This window comes from Megalops cyprinoides, chromosome 10 (genome assembly GCF_013368585.1).
Source record: "Megalops cyprinoides isolate fMegCyp1 chromosome 10, fMegCyp1.pri, whole genome shotgun sequence".
In the NCBI taxonomy this organism is placed as follows: Eukaryota; Metazoa; Chordata; class Actinopteri; order Elopiformes; family Megalopidae; genus Megalops; species Megalops cyprinoides.
Genome location: NC_050592.1, coordinates 18,710,081 through 18,731,737, shown reverse-complemented (window position 1 = coordinate 18,731,737; position 21,657 = coordinate 18,710,081). Strand labels below are relative to the sequence as shown.

Genomic DNA, 21,657 nt, shown 5'->3' with positions numbered 1-21,657 from the left:
GGCCTCCTATGAACTATTATCTTGCCCATGAGATAAAATCATTCCTTCCAGAAAATGAGTTTTGTGAATATATTCCATTGTCCCTTCAAGATAATAAATCGTTCCATTAAGATAAGGATCTCACCCCCACAGGGTATTACATGATTCCCTCTTAAATGTGTCTTGTGCCGCGAGGATTGTAAGTACAGTAGTTCCCTACTGTAACCATTTTTTCACTGCATAGTATCTTAGGAGTTCTATTCTGCTGCTGGATTCCTACAAATGTGTACACCATTCTTTTAGAGTGGACAAATATTAAAATAGTTATTCTTCTAATGGAGAAAAAATATCTGGTCTTGTAGCCAAATATAGCATAAATAATACATTTACTAAACAATATATATTGCACCCAAGGGCACCAACCACTAGGGGGCACCAACGCATCTCAACTTAATATGACTGCATCAGGTTGTTTTTAATGCAGAAGACTGTTAGAAACCGTCGGTATGCTGGGTATAAAAGATAGTCATATCCCTGTTTACCTGTACGGTTTTTTTGATTATATTACAACATAACGAAGGGTCCTCCCGAGGGGGCTACGTCCTAAGGCGTGAAAATCGTTGATTTTGTTAGTTACACTACAAGGCACGGACCGAACTGTCAGTACTAGACCAGCAGCCAAATGTTTTTTTATCATAATTTCTACATTTATTTAGCCTATTTTTAGCTTTGTTCAGCCTCCACTCTGCAGAATTATCAGGCACTGCTACACTATATCGGTAATGATAGGACTTGTCCAAGTTCGAAATGGAAAAGTGCGTATTTTATTGTTTTTACTACAGATTTCAGACATCACATCATTTAGTAGCCTAACACATTGTCATTTGTTGTTTCAATCCAGATATATTTTGTCATCGCCATTAATCGTGTTTAGGCTTAGAGAATCAAATTGTCTACGTAGCTTTTATCCACAGTTGCATTCTATGTAGCTAGCTAACATTAAAAAAATAACTCATGCCAGATGCCACAGCCTTCCTGTGTCACTTAGTGTTGCCAAGCGTCCGGATACAGAATCGTTTCGTAATGAGGAGAAAAATATTGCGTCCAGTATCCATAGGTTTTAACTCCAAAGATTTAAATCCATAAATTCAGTTTGTTTAAATCCAAAAATCCAGTTTGTTCTGTTGCATTTGGCCATTAAAAGCGAAATATCCGAATCTGTTTTTGTGAAAATGAATTGCCGTTATTACATCCCCCATCCCCGGCGGTTACCATGCTAGTGCCACCCCAAGATTTCCAGTGGCCCCACCTGGCCAACCCACTGCACATTTTCTGGGGGCGCCACTGATCTCAACATGAAAAGACACCAACTTAGTGGGTCAGCAAAAAGAAAACTGAAAATCCAAAGGCTGAATAGAAATGCGGCAGTGGTAAAAACATATGCCTGAAATAGGCACATTTTAGGCAGAATAAAAAATGAGCTGCGGAGTAGCATGTGCCAAACACGTCTCAGCTCATTGTCACTCATGTCAATAGAGTCAGACCTTGCTATAGAGCTAGATTTTGACGATCTAGCGGATAATTTTGCGAGGAGGAAAGCAAGAAAGAAAGGGGGGGGGGGGCTCCAAAAGACATGTGCTCAGGGGCCTCACGGGACCATGATTCGGCCCTGCCATTGTCCCTTCAACATAATAAATCATTCCATTGCCATAAGGATCTCAACCCCACAGGGTATTACATGAATCCCTCTCAAATATGTCTTGTGCCCCGAGGATTGTAAGTACTTCCCTACCGATAACCGTTTTTTCACTGCATAGTCTCTTAGGAGCTCTATTCTGCTGCTGGATTCCTACAAATGCCTAATGAAATTATTTTCATGCCACGTTACATGTTGAAAACTGCACTTATATAATGTGTATACAATTCTTTTAAGAGTGGATGAATATTAAAATAGTTATTCTTCTAATGGAGAAAAAATATCTGGTCTTGTAGTCAAATATATAATATATACATAAATAATACATTTACTAAACAATATATTTAAATTATAAATCATGAATATTAAAGTGAACGTGGCTGCTGTTTATCATTTATGCAATGACGGCTTTGAAGGCTTCACACCTTGTTCTGAGAATCACTGTAGTTTTATACTGTGGTAATTTTATCTTTCATTTATCGTCTTAAGTATAGATTGTGAAAAGTCATAGGGAAAGTTTCTGATATTGACAGATTTCAGTTTATGCTTTAGTGAGAAATGTGTTAATCCTATCAATCAATTGTATGTATTCGTTTGAGAAGGAACAGTTTTATTACAATATTGTGTATGATCCTATTCTGTTTTTCAATTGATGGAGAGCCCTGTTACAAATCTGGTGTTACTGCTGGCACTTGGATTGTTTGAAAAATATATGCTTAAAAAATCTGAAAAGATTAATGTTTCTCATGCATTAATTTGAAAAGTTTGCAAAGCAGGATTCCATCTGATTACTATGTTTGAAACTCACACCACAGAGATGTGTGAGCTTCCATGGTTTCCACAAAGACAGTTGTCAGCACATTTTTTATCTAACAGCATTTGCAGTATACAGTGTATAAATGGAGACGTGCACAACTGAAGTGTGATGTGTGAATAAAATAAGTACTGACACAAGTACTTTGAATCTGTTGCTTTGCACAAACATCCCAAACATTATGTTTTATGCATAGATTTGTTTTGCTATAACTAAGTATATTTTTATAACTGCGAACCTTGTACATAAGGAGCCCCAGAGTAAAATCACCTGCATGCAAAATAATTTGTTTCAATCACAACTTGACACCTTGCTGAAAGCTTTATTGAAAATACACTGCTGTGTTTGTGTTACAGTTCTTTTAAACAAATGTTGATGAACACAAGATCTGCCAAATCTTAGTTCCCTTCATTTGGTCAATTGCAGTTAAGCACTTTTGTGAAAGAAATGCTGAAATATATCATGATATCTGATATCATTACTGCACATGCAAGCTTTAAGAATCAACCAAAGACATTACACGGAGACAGTATGTCCTGATTTTACAGTCATACTACAATATACATGTTAAACAGCATCATTTTTTTTTGCATTTGGGAAATAGCGATATATGATGTAACTAGAACTTTCCACAATATTCAAAACAGTGTACATGATGAAAGAATGATACTGGCATCCCTGATCTCATTTTCATGTTACATGTCCATGGATTCATTTACTTTTCATTGGTCCACAGGCATCTTACACCATCGGATAAACTGAATAATTAGCGATTCCACAAAGGTTTGCGTATTCTCTAGCCAATCGCATGTAGCCCTGGTTTCCCCAACCAGTTCCCCAGCTGCAAGAGAACACAATATAAAAAGAGTAAGCACGTCATGTACCCATTATATGTCACTTAAATGATACATGAAAAGAATCTGATAAATAACATGATAACACTTTGGTTTCGCTTTGTGCATGTGTTTATTCATAAAAAACACCTCAGCAATAACATGTGACTTATAATTGTGTGGGGGTGGGGGGTTACTGGGGCATCTTTGGTACACAGAAAATTAATTGAGGTAGGTAGGGATGGTTTGGTACCAAAACCACTAATTGGTGTTGCATGTTAATAGAGAAAAAACAGACCTGTTCTTCAGAAGCCAGAATTTAGTGGCACGACGTGTTAGGTCATTCATGTTGGTTTCATAGAGGGATTCACCATATCCCACTGCTAACACAGCATGGTTAATTTGTTTGGAACATGATGGATCATAGTAAATTCCTGGTAGACGGAGATAGATAGATAGAAGTATATATATGAACTTGCAAAATATTTGCAGTTTCCGCAAGTGCATTTTGATGATTTTGAATACACTTAAGACAAATGTTTGAATGCCATGCTCACCAGACTTGTAGAATTGGAAGGATCTACGACTAGCATCTAGAGCAACAGTAACTGGACCAATGGAAGCCACAGCATCTCTGAGTGATCTCTCATCCCCTCTGGGCAACATGGTGTACCCCACACAAGTGGCTACTTTTTTGACATTTTGTGCTTTGCAGGAATTGTCCTTTTTGTGAAAGAAAAAGAATCATGTTATAATGTAAAATAAGTCCTGTATTACATGCATTAGGCCAATCTACCAACTCTGAGATGATTTCTGAACATGTAGTAGATAATGACATTACAAAGTTGCTTCCATGTCCTTCCATATGAAATACAGGGGGTAAAGAAAGCATTAGCGTTCCTTACCTGGGCTGTGTAAGGGTAGCCTTCCTCAGAGGCAATTCCGCCATTGTCCTTGATGTATTGGAAAGCCCGATCCATCAGACCTCCATTGCAGCCATGATTTCCATATCGCCTGCTACAGTCCACCAGGTGTTGCTCGCTGAGAGATATGAGATTCCCTGTCTTCTTGAACACCTGACCCTCAAGGGCTCCAGTACTAGAGAAGGCCCAGCAGGAGCCACACTGGCCCTAGAGAAGATGATAACAACGAAATCAGTGTGGTCTGTTTGATAAACCTCAGACAGGTTTTACTGTTATTAGTATGAAAATAATTGATCTTAAATTGTATTTGTTGTTTCAGTTAGGGTTGCCTATGCTACAACTACTACTATCATCATATTACTACAATCAATACTAACATTAAGAATAAGAAATACTTTATTAATCCTGAGGGAAATTTGAGTGGCACAACTGCACTGTCCGGCACACATCAAAAACAACAAAAGAATAAATTTAATCAAATATATAAAGAGGTATAAAATACAAAAAATAGAAAGAAGTTTGTGCAATTATGCGTTGAGAAGTTGTCATGCTTGTGCTATGATTATATACATAGTATAAAATGAATTATGAAACAAGAATAAACAAGGGTAAGGTTATTGCTATTATACAGTATGAAGTGCAGTAGAAAAACAGTTATTGTTATACAATATGCAAAACAATGATAACTGTATAGTGCAAATCCTGATCAGATGGCTAGAGAACAGTTATCGTCCCATGTGCAATGATTAGTTGGGGGGGGCAGCACAGGGCATCAGGTGCCAGTCAATCCCATGTTGCAGCAGAGAGGGGAGGAGTTGTATAGTTTGATGGATGCAGGCAGAAAAGACCTTCTGTGCCTCATAACAACTGTTATGACATTTTTTGTTTTAACCTCTTGGTGAACATGGTTTCATGTGGCAATAAATTGTTGAATTCAGGCTGTTCTTTGTATATGAGTGCATGGTTGTGTGTCAGCTCAGATGAAAGGGTATAGGATTTGACTATATCCCGGTCTGAAAGCAAAGGCAGCACATGTACAGCTGAATTGGCATTTAGCTTGAGGCCAATATCTTTGGTGTGAACCACATTTTATCATGCCTATTTAAAATCAACTATATAACCACAGAAAGTAGCTGGGGCACATAGAACAACCTATTGTGACATGTGCATACACATAGACATCCTTACACCTGTTCCAGCAGACTTACCTGGTTCTTCACAGGAGTCACATACCCTTTTTTACTCCAGTCCACCTCAGTTGGGGCTTGCAGCACACTGCCATTCCACACAGGGAGTGAAGTGTCTGCCGTAGAGGCCAAGTTAAAACCCAGCATCATCTTTTGGAACTCCTTCTGAGTCTGAACACAAGCACACATATATGCAAGGACTTAATTGACTGCAGATACACAACACAGACACACACACCTGTACACACGTCAACCAAGCCAACAGGACGCTCAAAATACACATATGTACTGTCTGTGCTGGATTATGTGCACCACAGCCACACCCTGGTGCAATTCCTTTATCTAAGCTTTAATTAGAGGGTTAAGTCACGTGTTGGTTCTAAGAGGTTATTTGATAAAAGTTGCTCTCTGAGGGGCACTGAATGCAGGAGTGGAAAGAAGGAGAGAGTAAATCTTCTCACCAGATCACCGAAATGGTTCATCCCCAGCTTGTAGCTGTGTTTCCCCTGTGCCTCCTCCAAGTTGTGCTGCTGGATGAAGCGATGGTTCTCCTCCCAGATCATTCTCCTGTGGCCCTCTGAGTCCTGTACACAGTAAATGAGCATCTTGCTGAAAAAGAGTGCTACAGTCTAAGCATACATCAGGAACTATGTCAACGTACAGACTTTACCGCTCATCAAATCAGTAAGCAGTGGCAGCTCTGTTCTGTTTTACCTCAGTGTAGGTTTTCCCATGCAGACTCTTCCAGTCCTCCCATGCAGCGTCCAAAGCATGATCTGCTGCATGTAGGACAGGAATCCCGGCAGCCAACACTATGAGCACCACCACAGTCCCTTCCATTGCACAGATGTAGTGACTGAGAGAGGCACCGGCTCTTCAATGACCCCTGACATGAGAATTAAATCACTGACAAATCACTGAAAATCAAAGAACATGCAGCTATCCCAAATTTAGTACAGCTAATCAAGATCGCAGTCATTTTCTTACATAATTTCAATCATTGGTGTCACCAAATCAAGAAACTGGCCATTAGATATTTTATAAGCTGTTGAATGTTTCATAACTTGTTTATAGCAACCAAATACATTGACACACATAGTAATAACCTGAATTATACATTTGAGCTCTGAATGATGGAATCACCAAACATTCACACCTCACCTTCTTAGAAGACAGCTGGGGAGCTGGGTGTTGCTGCAGAGGCTTTTCCTTTTATCCTAACTGTATTTGCAGGCCCATCATTTGTATTGGTCCACAGGATTCATGTGGTTTTAAGTTCCTCTTAACACAGAAATGCGTTACATCAAAATGTGGCCACAGACAGAAATGCAGAACTTTTTTCGTAACTGAAGAAAACGCCATACTTGATGCCTGTATGCTGTTGTATTGATTTATTCATATGGACATCTCTGCATCCAAATTTAACTGAAAGTCACACGTGCAATTGTCTATAGTAATGCAAGAATTTAACCCTTTCGCACGTGACTTATTTTATGCTATGTAGCTCGCTTGTTACATTACATGATTCGTTATGTTTTCGTTAGCATTATTAATCTTTTCATAGTTTTCACTGTCGCATTTGCTATACTTTGTAACATTAAGTCACTGATTCTGCCTAGCTAACCTTAGCTAGAATTTTTCCAACCTAGTGTTCTGATCACACCAGTTTGACCATACACGCAAAAGGGCTAATAACAACCGGTGTGACCATACATGTGAAAGGGTTAATTTCCGATAAATCATTTTGGGTGTATGTGAAAGACCTTTTCATTGTACCCATGTAATATTGTAACAGTAGTATAACGATAGAAATTGTAGGCATATATAACTTCTAAGCTCTTTAGGAAAACCAACATCAACAGCAATACTAGTTGGACTGATGGCATCTCTTAGTGATTTTTTTATCGCCTTTGGACAACATAGTGTGCCCATTTCAAGTGCCAGCTGTTTGACTATTTTTGTATCTTTTAGGATTCTTGTCCTAAATGTGAAAGAAAAAGAATCAGGATTTCGTTTAAACTAATGCCCTTTTTTCATGTGGCACATTTCACACCTGTGGACCCAGACGCGCATAGCTGCAGTAGGTGCAGGATAATCAGATTTTCTTTGTCGCTCCATGTGGTCGTGATTCAGTTTATTTCTAGTACAGTTTATTGAAAAAAAAACATTTTTGGTCAAGTCTTGGTAACCGATCTTCAACATTTCGGGTGCACTTTCATTAAGGTAAAACATAGTTATGACATTGAATCGCTAAAATAAGGATGCTTCTCAAGTGGGCCACAGCAAAGCCTCACAGCTTGAACCCGTAGCACCTCTCCCGGTGGAAACCCCAGATATGGAAGACAACAGTCTGATTGTTAGCCTGTTCCAGAAGTCGTTGAATGCCTTGAACAAAGAGATTTGTGGGAAGATCAATTCTCTGGCTAGGGAAGTCAGACCATTGACGCTATTAACAAGAAAATTGAATCACATGACAAAAGTCTGGATGAGATTATGCAAAGTCTCATGCTACGCAGTGATAGTATCCCCACACACGAGATGTCACTCCAAGAACTCTGCCCTGGTGAAAGCACTCAGCACAAAATGTGAGGACCTGGAAGGACAGCAAGGGAGAAATAATATTTGACTATTGGGGCTACGAGAGGGAATCAAGGGCCCACGACCCACTGAGTTTGTCGCCCAACTGTTGGAAGGCATTCTCCAGCTGGAGGAAGAACCATTGCCCAACTAGACACATAGATCACTGTGGGCCAGGCCTAAGGAAGGTGAGCCTCCCAGGCTGCTTATTATCAGTTGACTACTTCTAAGTTGCAAGTTAACTGGGACTTTGAACCAGAGTCTTATATTAGCTATGTTGCATGGTTCTACTGGATAGCCAATGTTAATTCACTAACGTGAGTTCTCAAATAAAGACAACTACAACTATCTTGTATTACAGTTATTACCATAATAATAATGTGTATCTTGAGGATGGCTCCAGCTAGATGTGGAGATGCAACAGCTTTGTTCGCTGAAGAAATGCAATAGCTGAAACACTAGTTCCGCAATGAGTATAGTCATCCAGTTGCCCAACTGTACAAAAACTTACCAACACTCATAAATAAATTTGTTTACAGCTCGTAATTTGATTAACAGCTTATTTCCTTGTTTTTCTGATTGCTGTTATAGTTCTAAGTCATACTTAACTGCTTAATTGTGCACCATTTTTTTCTTTTTTATAATAGTTATATTGCTATTACTTGTATAGCTATTGTTGTATACTTCCATATATTTTCTCTGTTCTCTATTTTCTCTATATTTTCCATTTTCACTACACTGTACAATGTTTACAGACCTTTCAGTGTAGTGAAATCACCTTTACTAGTTACAAATGTCCTTTGTGTTCTGTTCAACCACATAACCACAGGTAGCAATTTATAAATGGTGTTACTGCTAGAAGGATGACTATGTGTGATAATCATAGGGGTTTACTCAGCGTATACCTCATTTGGGTTGTGCTTCTGTAAAAGAGTGGGTGGTGGTTGGGTGTAGTAATTTAACTAGGTATGTTTTTTCCTCTATCCCCCCTTCTTCTTCCACTCCACCTCCTCATACCTCTACTATCTGGGGACCCAAGGTCAAACATTATTCCAAGTCTACAAAGTTTACATATATATTGCATATTACAAGTAATAATCAATTACATCTAACACATCATATCTTCCTGGGGGCGGGGGTGTACGTCCTTATGTTGGCTTCCTGGAATGTGAAAGGATTAAATAATCCAATCAGATGCAGTAAGGTATTGCATCATCTTACTTACAGATACCATGCCTTCACCAGTATCAGATATCACTTCTATCTAGGTTCTCACCCACAAGAACTTCTCCTGCTCAATTGCAACTCCATAACTTCCCTCTGGGACTATCATATATTTTACATTTGTCTTCAGTTCCCCTCACCTTCCCTCTGCCCTCCCCCTTCCTTTGAGTTACCTTTTTGTTCTGGTTGTTAATTGTTTTAAATGTAGATTGTGGACATTGATAGGGAAAATTTGTGATTCTGACTTCAGGTTATGTTATAGTGAGAAACGTGTTGGTCCTATTAACAGATTGTATGTATCTATTTGAGAGGGAAGTTTTGGTACAATATTGTGTTCGATCCTATTCTGTATTCAACTGTTGGGGAGACCTGTTACAAATCTGATGTTACTGCTAGCACTTGGATCGTTTGGAAAATACATGCTTAAAAAATCCGAAAACATAAATGTTTTTAATTATGCATTAATTTGCAAAGCTTGCAAAGCAGAGTACCACCTGATTGATATGTTTGGCTCAGACATAGACCATGTTCACCCCACAGTGATGTGTGAGTTTCCATGGTTTCCACAAAGACAGTTGTCACCACATTGTTGATCCAACTGTATTGCTATGGTGCAGAAATGGAGACGTGCACAACTGAAGTGTGATGTGTGAATAAGATAAGTACTGAGACAAGTACTTTTGAATCAGTGGCTTTTCACAAACATCACAAACATTCTGCTTTATGCATAGATTTGTTTTGTTATAACTAAGTATATTTTTATGACTGCGAACCTTGTAAATTAGGAGCCCCAGGGTGAAATCACCTGCATGCAAAATAATTTGTTTCAATCACGACTTGACACCTTGCTGAAAGCTTTATTGAAAATACACTGCTGTGTATGTGTTACAGTTCTTTTAAACAAATGTTGATGAACACAAGATTGGCAAATCTTAGTCCCCCTCATTTGGTGAAGTGCAGTTAAGCATTTTTGCAGAAGAAATGCTGAAAGAAACAATGATATCTGGTATCATTATTGTGCATGCAAGCCTTAAGACTCACCCAAAAACATTACAGTGAGATAGTATGTCCCGATTTTACAGTATGACTAAAATATCCAAGTTCTAGAGCATCTGTTTTTTTTCAGATTTGGCATATACTGTAGTGATTTTTTATGATATAACTGGAATTTTTCACAATACTCAAAACAGTATATATGAGGAGAGAATGATATTAATCTCTGAAAATGCTCATTATAAAAACAATTTCAATGTCCCTGATCTCATTTTTGCCTTGCTTTGTTCGTGAATTCATTTACTTCTCACTGGTGTGCAGACCTCTTACACCTTCGGAAAGATTGAATATATAGCAATTCCGCAATTGTTTCCGTGTTCTCTAGCCAATCGCATGTAGCCCTGGTTTCCCCAATCACTTCCCCAGCTGCAACAGAAGAGAATATAAACAGAGCAAGCACATCATATACCCATTATATGGCACTTAAATAATAATACTTTGTACCCCTTTAGCATCTGACTATTTAAAACATGGGCTTTTAACATTTTTATTGTTTCTCTCTTGAACCCCTATGTAAAATAACAAAGAGAAGGCGGCTACTCTGTGATAAACATGTTGAAGACCATTGAAATTATTTACTAATATCATCTGTAGAAAATATAGAAATTCATTGTTGGAAGTAAAAAGAGTCACCTGCAGCTTACAGCTTCTGGTCATGTTTATATACATCTTTAAATATATTGGATATTTTTTTGTTCTAATTTTGAAACAGCAAGGTATGAGTCGAACAAGGAAGTGATGTGAGAAGGCAAGGGATGGTTTTGTGCCAAAACCACTAGTTGTTGCTGAATGTTAATAATAACATTAATAGGGGAAAAACACTGACCTGTTCTTCAAGATCCAGAACCGAGTAGGACAGCGTGAGCTGACATTGTTTTCCAATTCATACCAAGATACACCATATCCCACTGCGAGCACAGCATGGTTTATCTCTTTAGAGCATCGTGGATCATAATAAACTCCTGTTGGCAGAGTAAGATAGGTAGATAGAACTAGTTAGAATACACATATATATGTATGTGTATGGTGTAGTGAAAAATTTGTGCTTAAGTGCATCTTGATGATTTTGAATACACTTAACACAGAAGGCTCAATGCCATGCTCACCAGATTTGTAGAATTGTAATCTATCAGCATTCAGGGTAACAGAGACTGGACCGATGGCAGCCAGAGCATCTCTTAGGTATCTCTCACTCCCAGGGGGCAATAAGGTGTACCCTGTGCAAGTGGCTGCTTCTTGACTCTTGTTGTAGCTGCAAGGGTTCTCCTGTTTGTGAAGGAAATATAATCAGGCTTTAGTGTAATTTAATGTTCTAATAGGGCCACTTTTACATATGGTACTTTAACTAACAACTTTGAGGTTATTTCTCAGCACAACATCACGAACAGCATTACAGCACAAGATGGTCTGATGGCTTTAAAAGCAGAGGCAGCCTACTGTGTAAAATAGAGGGGGTAAAGAAAGCGTTGTCATACTTTACCTTAGCCGTGTAAGGGTAGCCTTCCTCAGAGGCGATCCCACCATTGTCCTTGATGTATTGGAAAGCCCGATCCATCAGACCTCCGTTGCAGCCATGGTTTCCATATTGTCTGCTACAGTCCACCAGGTTTTGCTCGCTGAGAGATATGAGCTTGCCTGTCTTCTTGAACACCTGACCCTCAAGGGCACCAGTACTAGAGAAGGCCCAGCAGGAGCCACACTGGCCCTAGAGAAGATGATAACAACGAAATCAGTGTGGTCTGTTTGATAAACCTCAAACAGGTTTTAGTGTTATTAGTATGAAAAATAATTGATCTTGAACTTCCTGGCCAGTGTTTTTATGTACTCCTATCAACCTGCCAGTATTTTTGGAAGCAGGATCATATTTTCAAAAAAACATGAAACTGAATCTAGTTTATTACAAATAATTAATCATTTAAAAATGTGACTAGCAATATTACAACTACGGCTATTGTCATATTACTACAATCAATACCAACATTGCAACTATACTGTTATGGCTTTTTTTCTGTTTTAACCTCTGTACCCAAACTTGGTGAACATGGTTTCATGTGGCAATAAATTGTTGAATTCAGGCTCTTTGTATATGAGTGCCTGGTTGTGTGTCAGCTCATATGAAGGACTTGACAATATGCAGGTCTGAAGGCAAAGGCAGCACATGTGCAGCTGAATTGGCATTTAGCTTGACGCCAATATCTTTGGTGTGAACCAAATTTTATCATGTCTCTTTAAAGTCAGCTAATTAAGCATGGATAGTAGCTGCAGGACATAGAACAAACTATTATGACATGTGCATACACATGGACATCCTTACACCTGTTCTAGTGGACTTACCTGGTCCTTCACAGGAGTCACATACCCTTTTTTACTCCAGTCCACCTCAGTTGGGGCTTTCAACACACTGCCGTTCCACACAGGGAGTGAAGTGTCTGCCGTAGAGGCCAAGTTAAAATCCAGCATCATCTTTTGGAACTCCGTCTGTGTCTGAACACAAACACACATATATGCAAGGACTTAATCGACTGCAGATACACAACACAGACACACACACCTGCACACACGTCAACCAAGCCAACAGGACACTCAAAATACACATGTACTGTCTGTGCTGGATACTGTGCACCACAGCCACACCCTGGTGCAATTCCTTTATCTAAGCTTTAACTAGAGGGTTAAGTCATGTGTTGGTTCTCAGAGGTTATTTGATAAACGTTGCTCTCTGAGGGGGCACTGAATGCAGGCCTGGAAAGAAGGAGAGAGTAAATCTTCTCACCAGATCACCAAAATGGTTCATCCCCAGCTTGTAGCTGTGTTTCCCCTGTGCCTCCTCCAAGTTGTGCTGCTGGATGAAGCGATGGTTCTCCTCCCAGATCATTCTCCTGTGGCCCTCTGAGTCCTGACCCACACAGACAAGGAGCTGTCAACCACTGTCGTTTCTATATGCTTTCTTATTATACACTTGGTTATTTGACAGATGTTTGCCTTCAGAGATTCACAAGGAAAGCATGGGAAGAAAGATGCATTCAATTTTTACCACAGAAGCAACAAGAGGAGTGTTGCAGAATAACCAACAACACAGTAAATGAGCATCTTGCTGAAAAAGAGTGCTACAGTCTAAGCATACATCAGGAACTATGTCAACGTACAGACTTTACTGCTCATCAAATCAGTAAGCAGTGGCAGCTCTGTTCTGTTTTACCTCAGTGTAGGTTTTCCCATGCAGACTCTTCCAGTCCTCCCATGCAGCGTCCAAAGCATGATCTGCTGCATGTAGGACAGGAATCCCGGCAGCCAACACTATGAGCACCACCACAGTCCCTTCCATTGCACAGATGTAGTGACTGAGAGAGGCACCGGCTGTTCAATGACCCCTGACGTGAGAATTAAATCACTGACAAATCACTGAAAATCAAAGAACATGCAGCTATCCCAAATTTAGTATAGGTAATCAAGATCGCAGTCATTTTCTTACATAATTTCGATCATTGGTGTCACCAAATCAAGAAATTGGCCATTAGATATTTTATAAGCTGTTGAATGTTTCATAACTTGTTTATAGCAACCAAATACATTAACACACATAGTAATAACCTGAAATATACATTTCATCTCTGAATGATGGAGTCATCAAACATTCACACCTCACCTTCTTAGAACACAGCTGGGGAGCTGGGTGTTGCTGGTGAGTCTGGTCCTTTTATTCTGACCGTATCTGCAAATCCATAATTTTTATTGGTCCATGGCATTTATGTGGTTTTAAGTTCCTCTTAACAGAGAAATGTGTTACATCAAAATGTATCCACAGACAGAACCACAAATGCACAACTTTTTTCATAACTGAAGAAAAGACCATATTTTTTGCCTGTATGTTATTGTATTGATTATTCATATGGACATCTCTGCATTGAAATTTAACTGAAATTCGCACAAGTAATTGTCTATAGTGATACAATGTTAGTTACTGACTTTTAATTACTGATAAAACATTTTGGCATTTTTGGTGCATGTGAAAGACCTTTTTATTATATCTATGTAACAGCAGTATAATGATAGAAATAATGGGCATATATTACTCAGCTATCCCTTTCATGTAAGCCAGCAAATGTACTGAGTTCACAACAAAAGAGTAAAGTTATCGACTGTCAACTCTTACAGGGTTACAGGTGGAGACAGAGAAATGCAAGCAAAAACAAGGCACACACTTTTATGTATACATGTGAACAGTAGCCAGTGGGCTATAATCTGCCACCATACATCTAATTCTCATACATTTCATGTATAATGTTTCATTTACGTTTACATTTACATTTACTCATTTAGCAGACGCTTTTATCCAAAGCGACTTACAATAGGAGGAATATTTTCAAGCTACAGTATGAAAGGAGGCCTTGCAGTAGGCGCGAAGTGCTAAGGGAGCTGTAAGACAATGCAGACAGAAAGGTGAACTGATAAGTGCTATAAGATAAAGTGCAACAGAATAAGGTGAGGGTTAGAAATGTTAGTATGTTAGGCGAGAAGGTGAGTTTCACATAGATAATGCATAATACTGTCCTGTTATGGGAAGTAACCTGGCTCGACAAATAGTTAGCTACAAGGAGGTATAAAGTTAAGACAGTTAAGGATGAGTCAGTGAGGAAGACAGTTTTTAACACAGTTCAGAGTGTAGGCTGAGTCCTACAGTCCAAATCCATGTTCAAGCCTTTAATCTGTCAGTGACTGGGAGTCTGAAACCACTTTGCTACTCTTGCAGGTGCCTGTGAATGGTTCAGACATCAGCAGAGATGCATCTATTCTCCAGTCTGCATTTTCTCCACTGTGGTGCATCATGGGACCACTGGATATCTGTGAGTATTTTGGAGAATTGCTTTTGTTCTCACTTTAGAGTGGCATAGAAATTTTTGCATGGAAGTAAGCTTAACCAGAAAAATTCTTTCTCTAAAAAAAACTTGGACACTTCAGGGCGGCAGTGTAGCATAGTGGTTAAGGAGCAGGTCTAATAACTGAAAGGTTGCTGGTTTGATTCCCCACTGGGGCACTGCTGCTGTACCTTTGAGCAAAGCTGCTTAACCCACAATTGCTTCAGTAAACATCCAGCTGTATAAAATGGTAAAAAAACTGCAACTGATGTAAGTCACTCTGGATAAGAGCATCTGCTAAATGCCAATAATGTAATGTAATCTTGTGCATCTGTAGCGTAACATAATTGTGATTGGCCCCAGTGCAAATTTTTTCAAATATTTTCTCGACCCCCCCCCCCCCCCTAAACACAAGCACACGCTCATGATCACACACACTTCCCAGCAAACCTTCTTCTTTCGTAACTTTTGAGAAGAAAGCAACCAAATTAAATAAGTGGTAGGAAGAAATAATATTTATTTTAATAAAACATGCATTTTTGGAACATTATAATAAGGACAAATAAAAATACATAAAAATGGGCTATGATTCAAAACTGTAAGTGTTATACACAAGGTGGGAAGGTGGTATATATAGCTATCACAATAACAAGCAATTTTAGTGATATCGTTGAATGGTTACTTTGAAGACTGAGTGAAATGGTCAATGTGCGAGAGGGCCTACCTACAATAGTAAAGCAGAATAAAATTGCCTTCCTACACGGGCCCCTGACAGCTTCTGGGCCCCAGTGCGCTGCACTCGTTGCACCGTTGATATTTACGCCATTGTTGTGCATATCAACATCCAACGGTCCACATCTTCTCATGCAATTCTTTAGTAGAATGACATTGCTAAGTGGTGAGAAATGGTATTAAAACTGTGTCCCACAGTGATGTTTGTAAAGCTGGCATCTTCTCCTCCCCACAACTTACCTGCTCAAGTGGCCCACTCAGTGATGTCCTTAAAAATGCCACTTTGAGGGGGCCATAGTTACATAATGAAAACTACACTTACATAACAGGTATACAATTCCTTTAATGTGGTTACATATGAAAATAGTCGCTCCTCTAATGAAGAAAAAACAATATATACTGTTGTAGACAAATATAGCATAAATAATACATTTAGTAAACAATACATTTGAAATATATTTTGAGAATATTAGAGCAAACATGGCTGTGTCATTTATGCAATGATTGCTTTGAAGGCTTCACCCCGTTTTGAGAATCACTGCAATTTTTCACCTCCAGAAATTTTATCATTCATTTATCCTGTCAAGTATACATTGTGAACATTGATAGGGAAGGTTTATGATATTGATAGACTTCAGGGTTTGCTTTAGTGAGAAATATGTTGGTCCTATTAAACAATTGTATGTATTCATCTGAGAATATTACAGTATCGTGTATAGTCCTATACTGTTTTTCAACTGATGGAGAGACCTGTTACAAATCTGATGTTACTGCTGGCACTTGGCTCATTTGAAAAATACATGCTTAAAAAATCTGAAAAGCAAAATGTTTTTCTTATGCATTAATGTGCAAAGCTTGCAAAGCAGGGTACCAGCTGATTACCATGTTTGCCTCAGACATAGACCATGTTCACAACACAGAGAAGTGTGTGTTTTCATGGTTTTCACAAAGACAGTTGTCACCACATTTTTGATCTAACAGCATTTGTGCACAACTGAAGTGTAATGTATGAATAAGATCAATACTGAGACAAGTACTTTTGAATTTGTTGCTTTGCACTGGAGCCCCAGGTTAAAATCACCTACATGCAAAATAATTAGTTTCAATCACAACTTGACACCTTGCTGAAAGCTTTATTGAAAATGTGTTACAGTTCTTTTAAACAAATGTTGAACACAAGATCTGACAAATCTTGGTCCCCTTCATTTGGTGAAGTGCAGTTAAGCATTTTTGAGAAAGAAAGGCTGAAAGATATAATGATATCTGGTATCATTACTGCGCATGCAAGCTGTGAGAATCAACCAAAAACATTACAGTGAGACAGTATGTCCTGATTTTACAGTAGGACTAAAATATCCACGTTATACAGTATCAATTTTTTCAAATTTGTCAAATAGTGATTTTTTATGATATAGCTGGAATTTTTCAAAACAGTGTGTATGAGGAGAGAATGATATAAATCTCTGAAAATGCTCATTGTAAAAACAATTTCAATGTCCCTGATCTCATTTTTGCCTTGCTTTGTCTGTGGATTCATTTACTTCTCACTGGTGTGCAGACCTCTTACACCTTCGGAAAGACTGAATATATAGCAATTCCGCAATGGTTTCTTTTGTCTCTAGCCAATCGCATGTAGCCCTGGTTTCCCCAACGAGTTCCCCAGCTGCAACAGAAGATAATATAAAAAGAGCAAGCACATCATATACCCATTATATGACACTTAAATGATAATACTTTGTGTCCCTTTAGCATCTAATTATTTTTAAAAAGTTTTTTAAAATTTTTATTGTTGCTCTCTTGAACCCCTATGTAAAATAGCAAAGAGAAGGCGGCTACTCTGGGATAAACATGTTGAAGATCATTGTAATGATTTACTAATATCATCTGTAGAAAATATAGAAATTCATTGTTGGAAGTAAAACGAGTCACCTGCAGCTTACAGGTTCTGGTCATGTTTATATACATCTTTAAATATACTGGGTATTTTTGGTTCTAATTTTGAAACAGCAAGGTATGAGTCGACCAAGGAAGTGATGTGAGAAGGCAAGGATGGTTTGGAGCCAAAACCACTAGTTGTTGTTGAATGTTAATAATTATGTTAATAGGGAAAAAACACTGACCTGTTCTTCAAGATCCAGAACCGAGTAGGACGGCGTGAGCTGACATTGTTTTCCAATTCATACCAAGATACACCATATCCCACTGCGAGCACAGCATGGTTTATCTGTTTAGAGCATCGTGGATCATAATAAACTCCTGTTGGCAGAGTAAGATAGGTAGATAGAACTAGTTAGAATACACATATACTGTATGTACGTGTATGGTGCAGTGAAAAATTTGTGCTCTCAAGTGCATCTTGATGATTTTGAATACACTTAACACAGAAGGCTCAATGCCATGCTCACCAGATTTGTAGAACTGGAAGGATCTACGACCAGCATTTAGAGCAACAGAGACTGGACCGATGGCAGCCAGAGCATCTCTTAGGTATCTCTCACTCCCACGGGGCAACATGGTATACCCTCTGCAAGTGGCAGCTTTTTGACTCCTCTTGTATCTGCAAGGCTTCTCCTTTTTGTGAAAGACAAGTAGTCAGGTTTTAATGTAATTTAATGTTGTAATAGGGCCTCTTTTACTTATAGTAGTCTAATCTACCAACTCTGAGGTTATTTCTCAGCACATCACTAATGATATTACAGCACAGGTTTCTCTGATCGGCTTAAGAACAGAGGCACGTCATCCTACCATGTAAAGAAGTGAGGAAAGCATTGGCATTGTTTACCCGAGCTATGTAAGGGTAGCTTTTTTCAGAGGCGATCCCACCATTGTCCTTGATGTATCGGAAAGCCCGATCCATCAGACCTCCGTTGCAGCCGTAGTTTCCATACCGTCTGCTGCAGTCCACCAGGTGTTGCTCGCTGAGAGATATGAGCTTGCCTGTCTTCTTGAACACCTGACCCTCAAGGGCACCAGTACTAGAGAAGGCCCAGCAGGAGCCGCACCGGCCCTAGAGAAGATGATAACATTGAAATCAGTGTGGTTTGTGTCACGTACCTCAAACATGTTTTACCGTTATTAGTATGAAAAATAATTCATCTTACATTGTACACGTTGTTTTGCTTAGGGTCGCTACCCTACTGGTACTTCCTGGCCAGTGTTTTTATGTATTTCTATCAACCTGCCAGTATTTTTGGAATACCACAAAACTGAATCTAGTTTATTACAAATAATTGATCATTTAAAAATGTGACAAGTAATATTACAACTACAACTATTATCATGTTACTACAATCAATACTAACATTGCAACTATTCTGTTATGGCTTTTTTTTTTGTTTTAACCTCTGTACCCAAACTTGGTGTACATGGTGTAAAATTGTTGAGTGCACATTTAATATTAACCCATGGTTGTGTCAGCTCAGATGAAAGGGTACAGGACTTGACAATATGCAGGTCTGAAAGCAAAGGCAGCACATGTACAGCTGAATTGGCATTTAGCTTGAGGCCAATATCTCTGGTGTGAACCACATCTTATCATGTCTCTCAGTCAGATCAAATCAAATCAGTTTAATTAAGCGTGGATAATTGCAGCAGGATGTAGTGAAACCTATTCATATCTGTACATACACACAAGACATCCTTACACCTCCTCTAGTGAAGTGCACACTAACTGGCTTTTGACTTACCTGGTTCTTCACAGGAGTCACATACCCTTTTTTACTCCAGTCCACCTCAGTTGGGGCTTGCAGCACACTGCCGTTCCACACAGGGAGTGAAGTGTCTGCCATAGAGGCCAAGTTAAAATCCAGCATCATCTTTTGGAACTCCTTCTGAGTCTGAACACAAGCACACATATATGCAAGGACTTAATTGACTGCAGATACACAACACAGACACACACACCTGCACACACGTCAACCAAGCCAACAGGACGCTCAAAATACACATGTACTGTCTGTGCTGGATACTGTGCACCACAGCCACACCCTGGTGCATGTCCTTCATCTAAGCTTTAACTAGAGGGTTAAGTCATGTGTTGGTTCTCAGAGGTTATTTGATAAAAGTTGCTCTCTGAGGGGGCACTGAATGCAGGCCTGGAAAGAAGGAGAGAGTAAATCTTCTCACCAGATCACCGAAATGGTTCATCCCCAGCTTGTAGCTGTGTTTCCCCTGTGCCTCCTCCAAGTTGTGCTGCTGGATGAAGCGATGGTTCTCCTCCCAGATCATTCTCCTGTGGCCCTCTGAGTCCTGTACACAGTAAATGAGCATCTTGCTGAAAAAGAGTGCTACAATCTAAGCATACATCAGTAACTATGTCAACGTACAGACTTTACCGCTCATCAAATCAGTAAGCAGTGGCAGCTCTGTTCTGTTTTACCTCAGTGTAGGTTTTCCCATGCAGACTCTTCCAGTCCTCCCATGCAGCGTCCAAAGCATGATCTGCTGCATGTAGGACAGGAATCCCGGCAGCCAACACTATGAGCACCACCACAGTCCCTTCCATTGCACAGATGTAGTGACTGAGAGAGGCACCGGCTCTTCAATGACCCCTGACGTGAGAATTAAATCACTGATTATAATTGTTTGAAAGAGCATGCAGCTTTTCTAAATTTAGTTTAGCTAATCAAAATCCTAGTCAGTTGTTTTAATTAATTCAATAACATGCATCACAAATCAAGAAACTGACCACGGTGTATAACCTGTGAAATGTTTTGTAAGTAGTAAATAACAACTAAATACACTAACTCTCATAGTAGTAACCTGACTTCTACGTTTGAGCTTTGAGTGATGAGTCACCAGACACTCAGTTCTCACCCTTCTCAGAAGACAGTTAAGCAGTTGGGTGTTGATGGAGAGGCTTTGGCTTTGGTCCTTTTATTCTGACTGTATTTGCAGGCTCATCATTTTAATTGGTCCTCAGCACTTATGTGGTTTCTAATTTCCTCTTCACACAGAAACTTGTCACATAAACACTTATGGACAAACAAACAGAAATATGCAACATTTTTTCACAACTGAAAAACGATGAAAGTTGATGTCTGCTTGATCGTGTATTGATCATTTGCATGACCTTCTCCATATCCAAATCTAACTGGAAGTTGCACATTTAACTGTCAATAGCGGTAACAAAACTAGATTCACTGACATTTAATTTCTGACATGGTTTATTATTTAAACATTTTGATTGCATGTGACTTTTTCATCGCAAGGCAACTTTCAAGAGCTGCAACATCCATGCATAGCTTTTGGAACTGTCTTTCTATTCTCATATTGTCAGGGCACGATCAGTCTGTTTCAGCTATCATCCCACCATTCAAGTCAGTAAATGTCATTTTCTTGTCACATCCTGTTTGTCTGAGTGTTTGTTTACACTTTCTCAGTTTTTATAGCACATTGCATTTGACACTGATAGTGTCTGTGTTTGTGCATCAGAACTTAATCAAAAATATGTGGGTGTGTCAGTGTGAATACCAGTCTGTTGCAAACTTCCGATCCCACGTAAAATTAAATAACGTTGTGCGCAACCAATGCTCGCCGAAGTCCTGTTAGCCTATCCAGTTAGCTGTGCAACACATTTGTAATCATACAGAATGAGAATGTCAAAATAAACGTCCAATCTGAAGCAAAAATACAAAATTCAGGAAAATCCTACAAATTAGCTTGACTGGGCATACCATTGTTGCAACGAAACATTAATCTCCAAAATGCAAAACGCCTAGGAGTGGGATGCTACATTGCCTAAGGAGAAATGGGAGGAATTGAGAAGATGGAGACACTCTCTG

At 39.1% G+C, this 21,657-nt stretch overlaps 3 protein-coding genes across 3 annotated transcripts; all 3 read right to left on the bottom strand.

Moving 5' to 3' along the window:
- Positions 1-3,230: 3,230 nt before the first annotated feature.
- LOC118783966 (cathepsin L1-like) lies at positions 3,231-6,621 on the bottom strand. Its single transcript, XM_036537911.1, has 8 exons — positions 6,594-6,621; positions 6,147-6,318; positions 5,894-6,016; positions 5,454-5,603; positions 4,228-4,452; positions 3,880-4,045; positions 3,621-3,756; positions 3,231-3,330 (listed from the first exon to the last, which is right to left on the bottom strand). The coding sequence occupies exons 2-8, from the start codon at positions 6,270-6,272 to the stop codon at positions 3,231-3,233; spliced, it is 1,026 nt and encodes a 341-aa protein (XP_036393804.1). The 5' UTR covers positions 6,273-6,318; positions 6,594-6,621.
- A 3,931-nt stretch (positions 6,622-10,552) lies between these two features.
- LOC118783969 (cathepsin L1-like) lies at positions 10,553-13,638 on the bottom strand. The gene is made up of 7 exons (XM_036537915.1): positions 13,486-13,638; positions 13,060-13,182; positions 12,621-12,770; positions 11,767-11,991; positions 11,393-11,552; positions 11,113-11,248; positions 10,553-10,652 (listed from the first exon to the last, which is right to left on the bottom strand). The coding sequence occupies exons 1-7, from the start codon at positions 13,609-13,611 to the stop codon at positions 10,553-10,555; spliced, it is 1,020 nt and encodes a 339-aa protein (XP_036393808.1). The 5' UTR covers positions 13,612-13,638.
- Positions 13,639-17,122: 3,484 nt separating this feature from the next.
- LOC118783968 (cathepsin L1-like) lies at positions 17,123-20,711 on the bottom strand. Its single transcript, XM_036537913.1, has 8 exons — positions 20,690-20,711; positions 20,253-20,424; positions 20,000-20,122; positions 19,561-19,710; positions 18,657-18,881; positions 18,280-18,445; positions 17,995-18,130; positions 17,123-17,537 (listed from the first exon to the last, which is right to left on the bottom strand). The coding sequence occupies exons 2-8, from the start codon at positions 20,376-20,378 to the stop codon at positions 17,438-17,440; spliced, it is 1,026 nt and encodes a 341-aa protein (XP_036393806.1). The 5' UTR covers positions 20,379-20,424; positions 20,690-20,711; the 3' UTR covers positions 17,123-17,437.
- Positions 20,712-21,657: the final 946 nt, after the last annotated feature.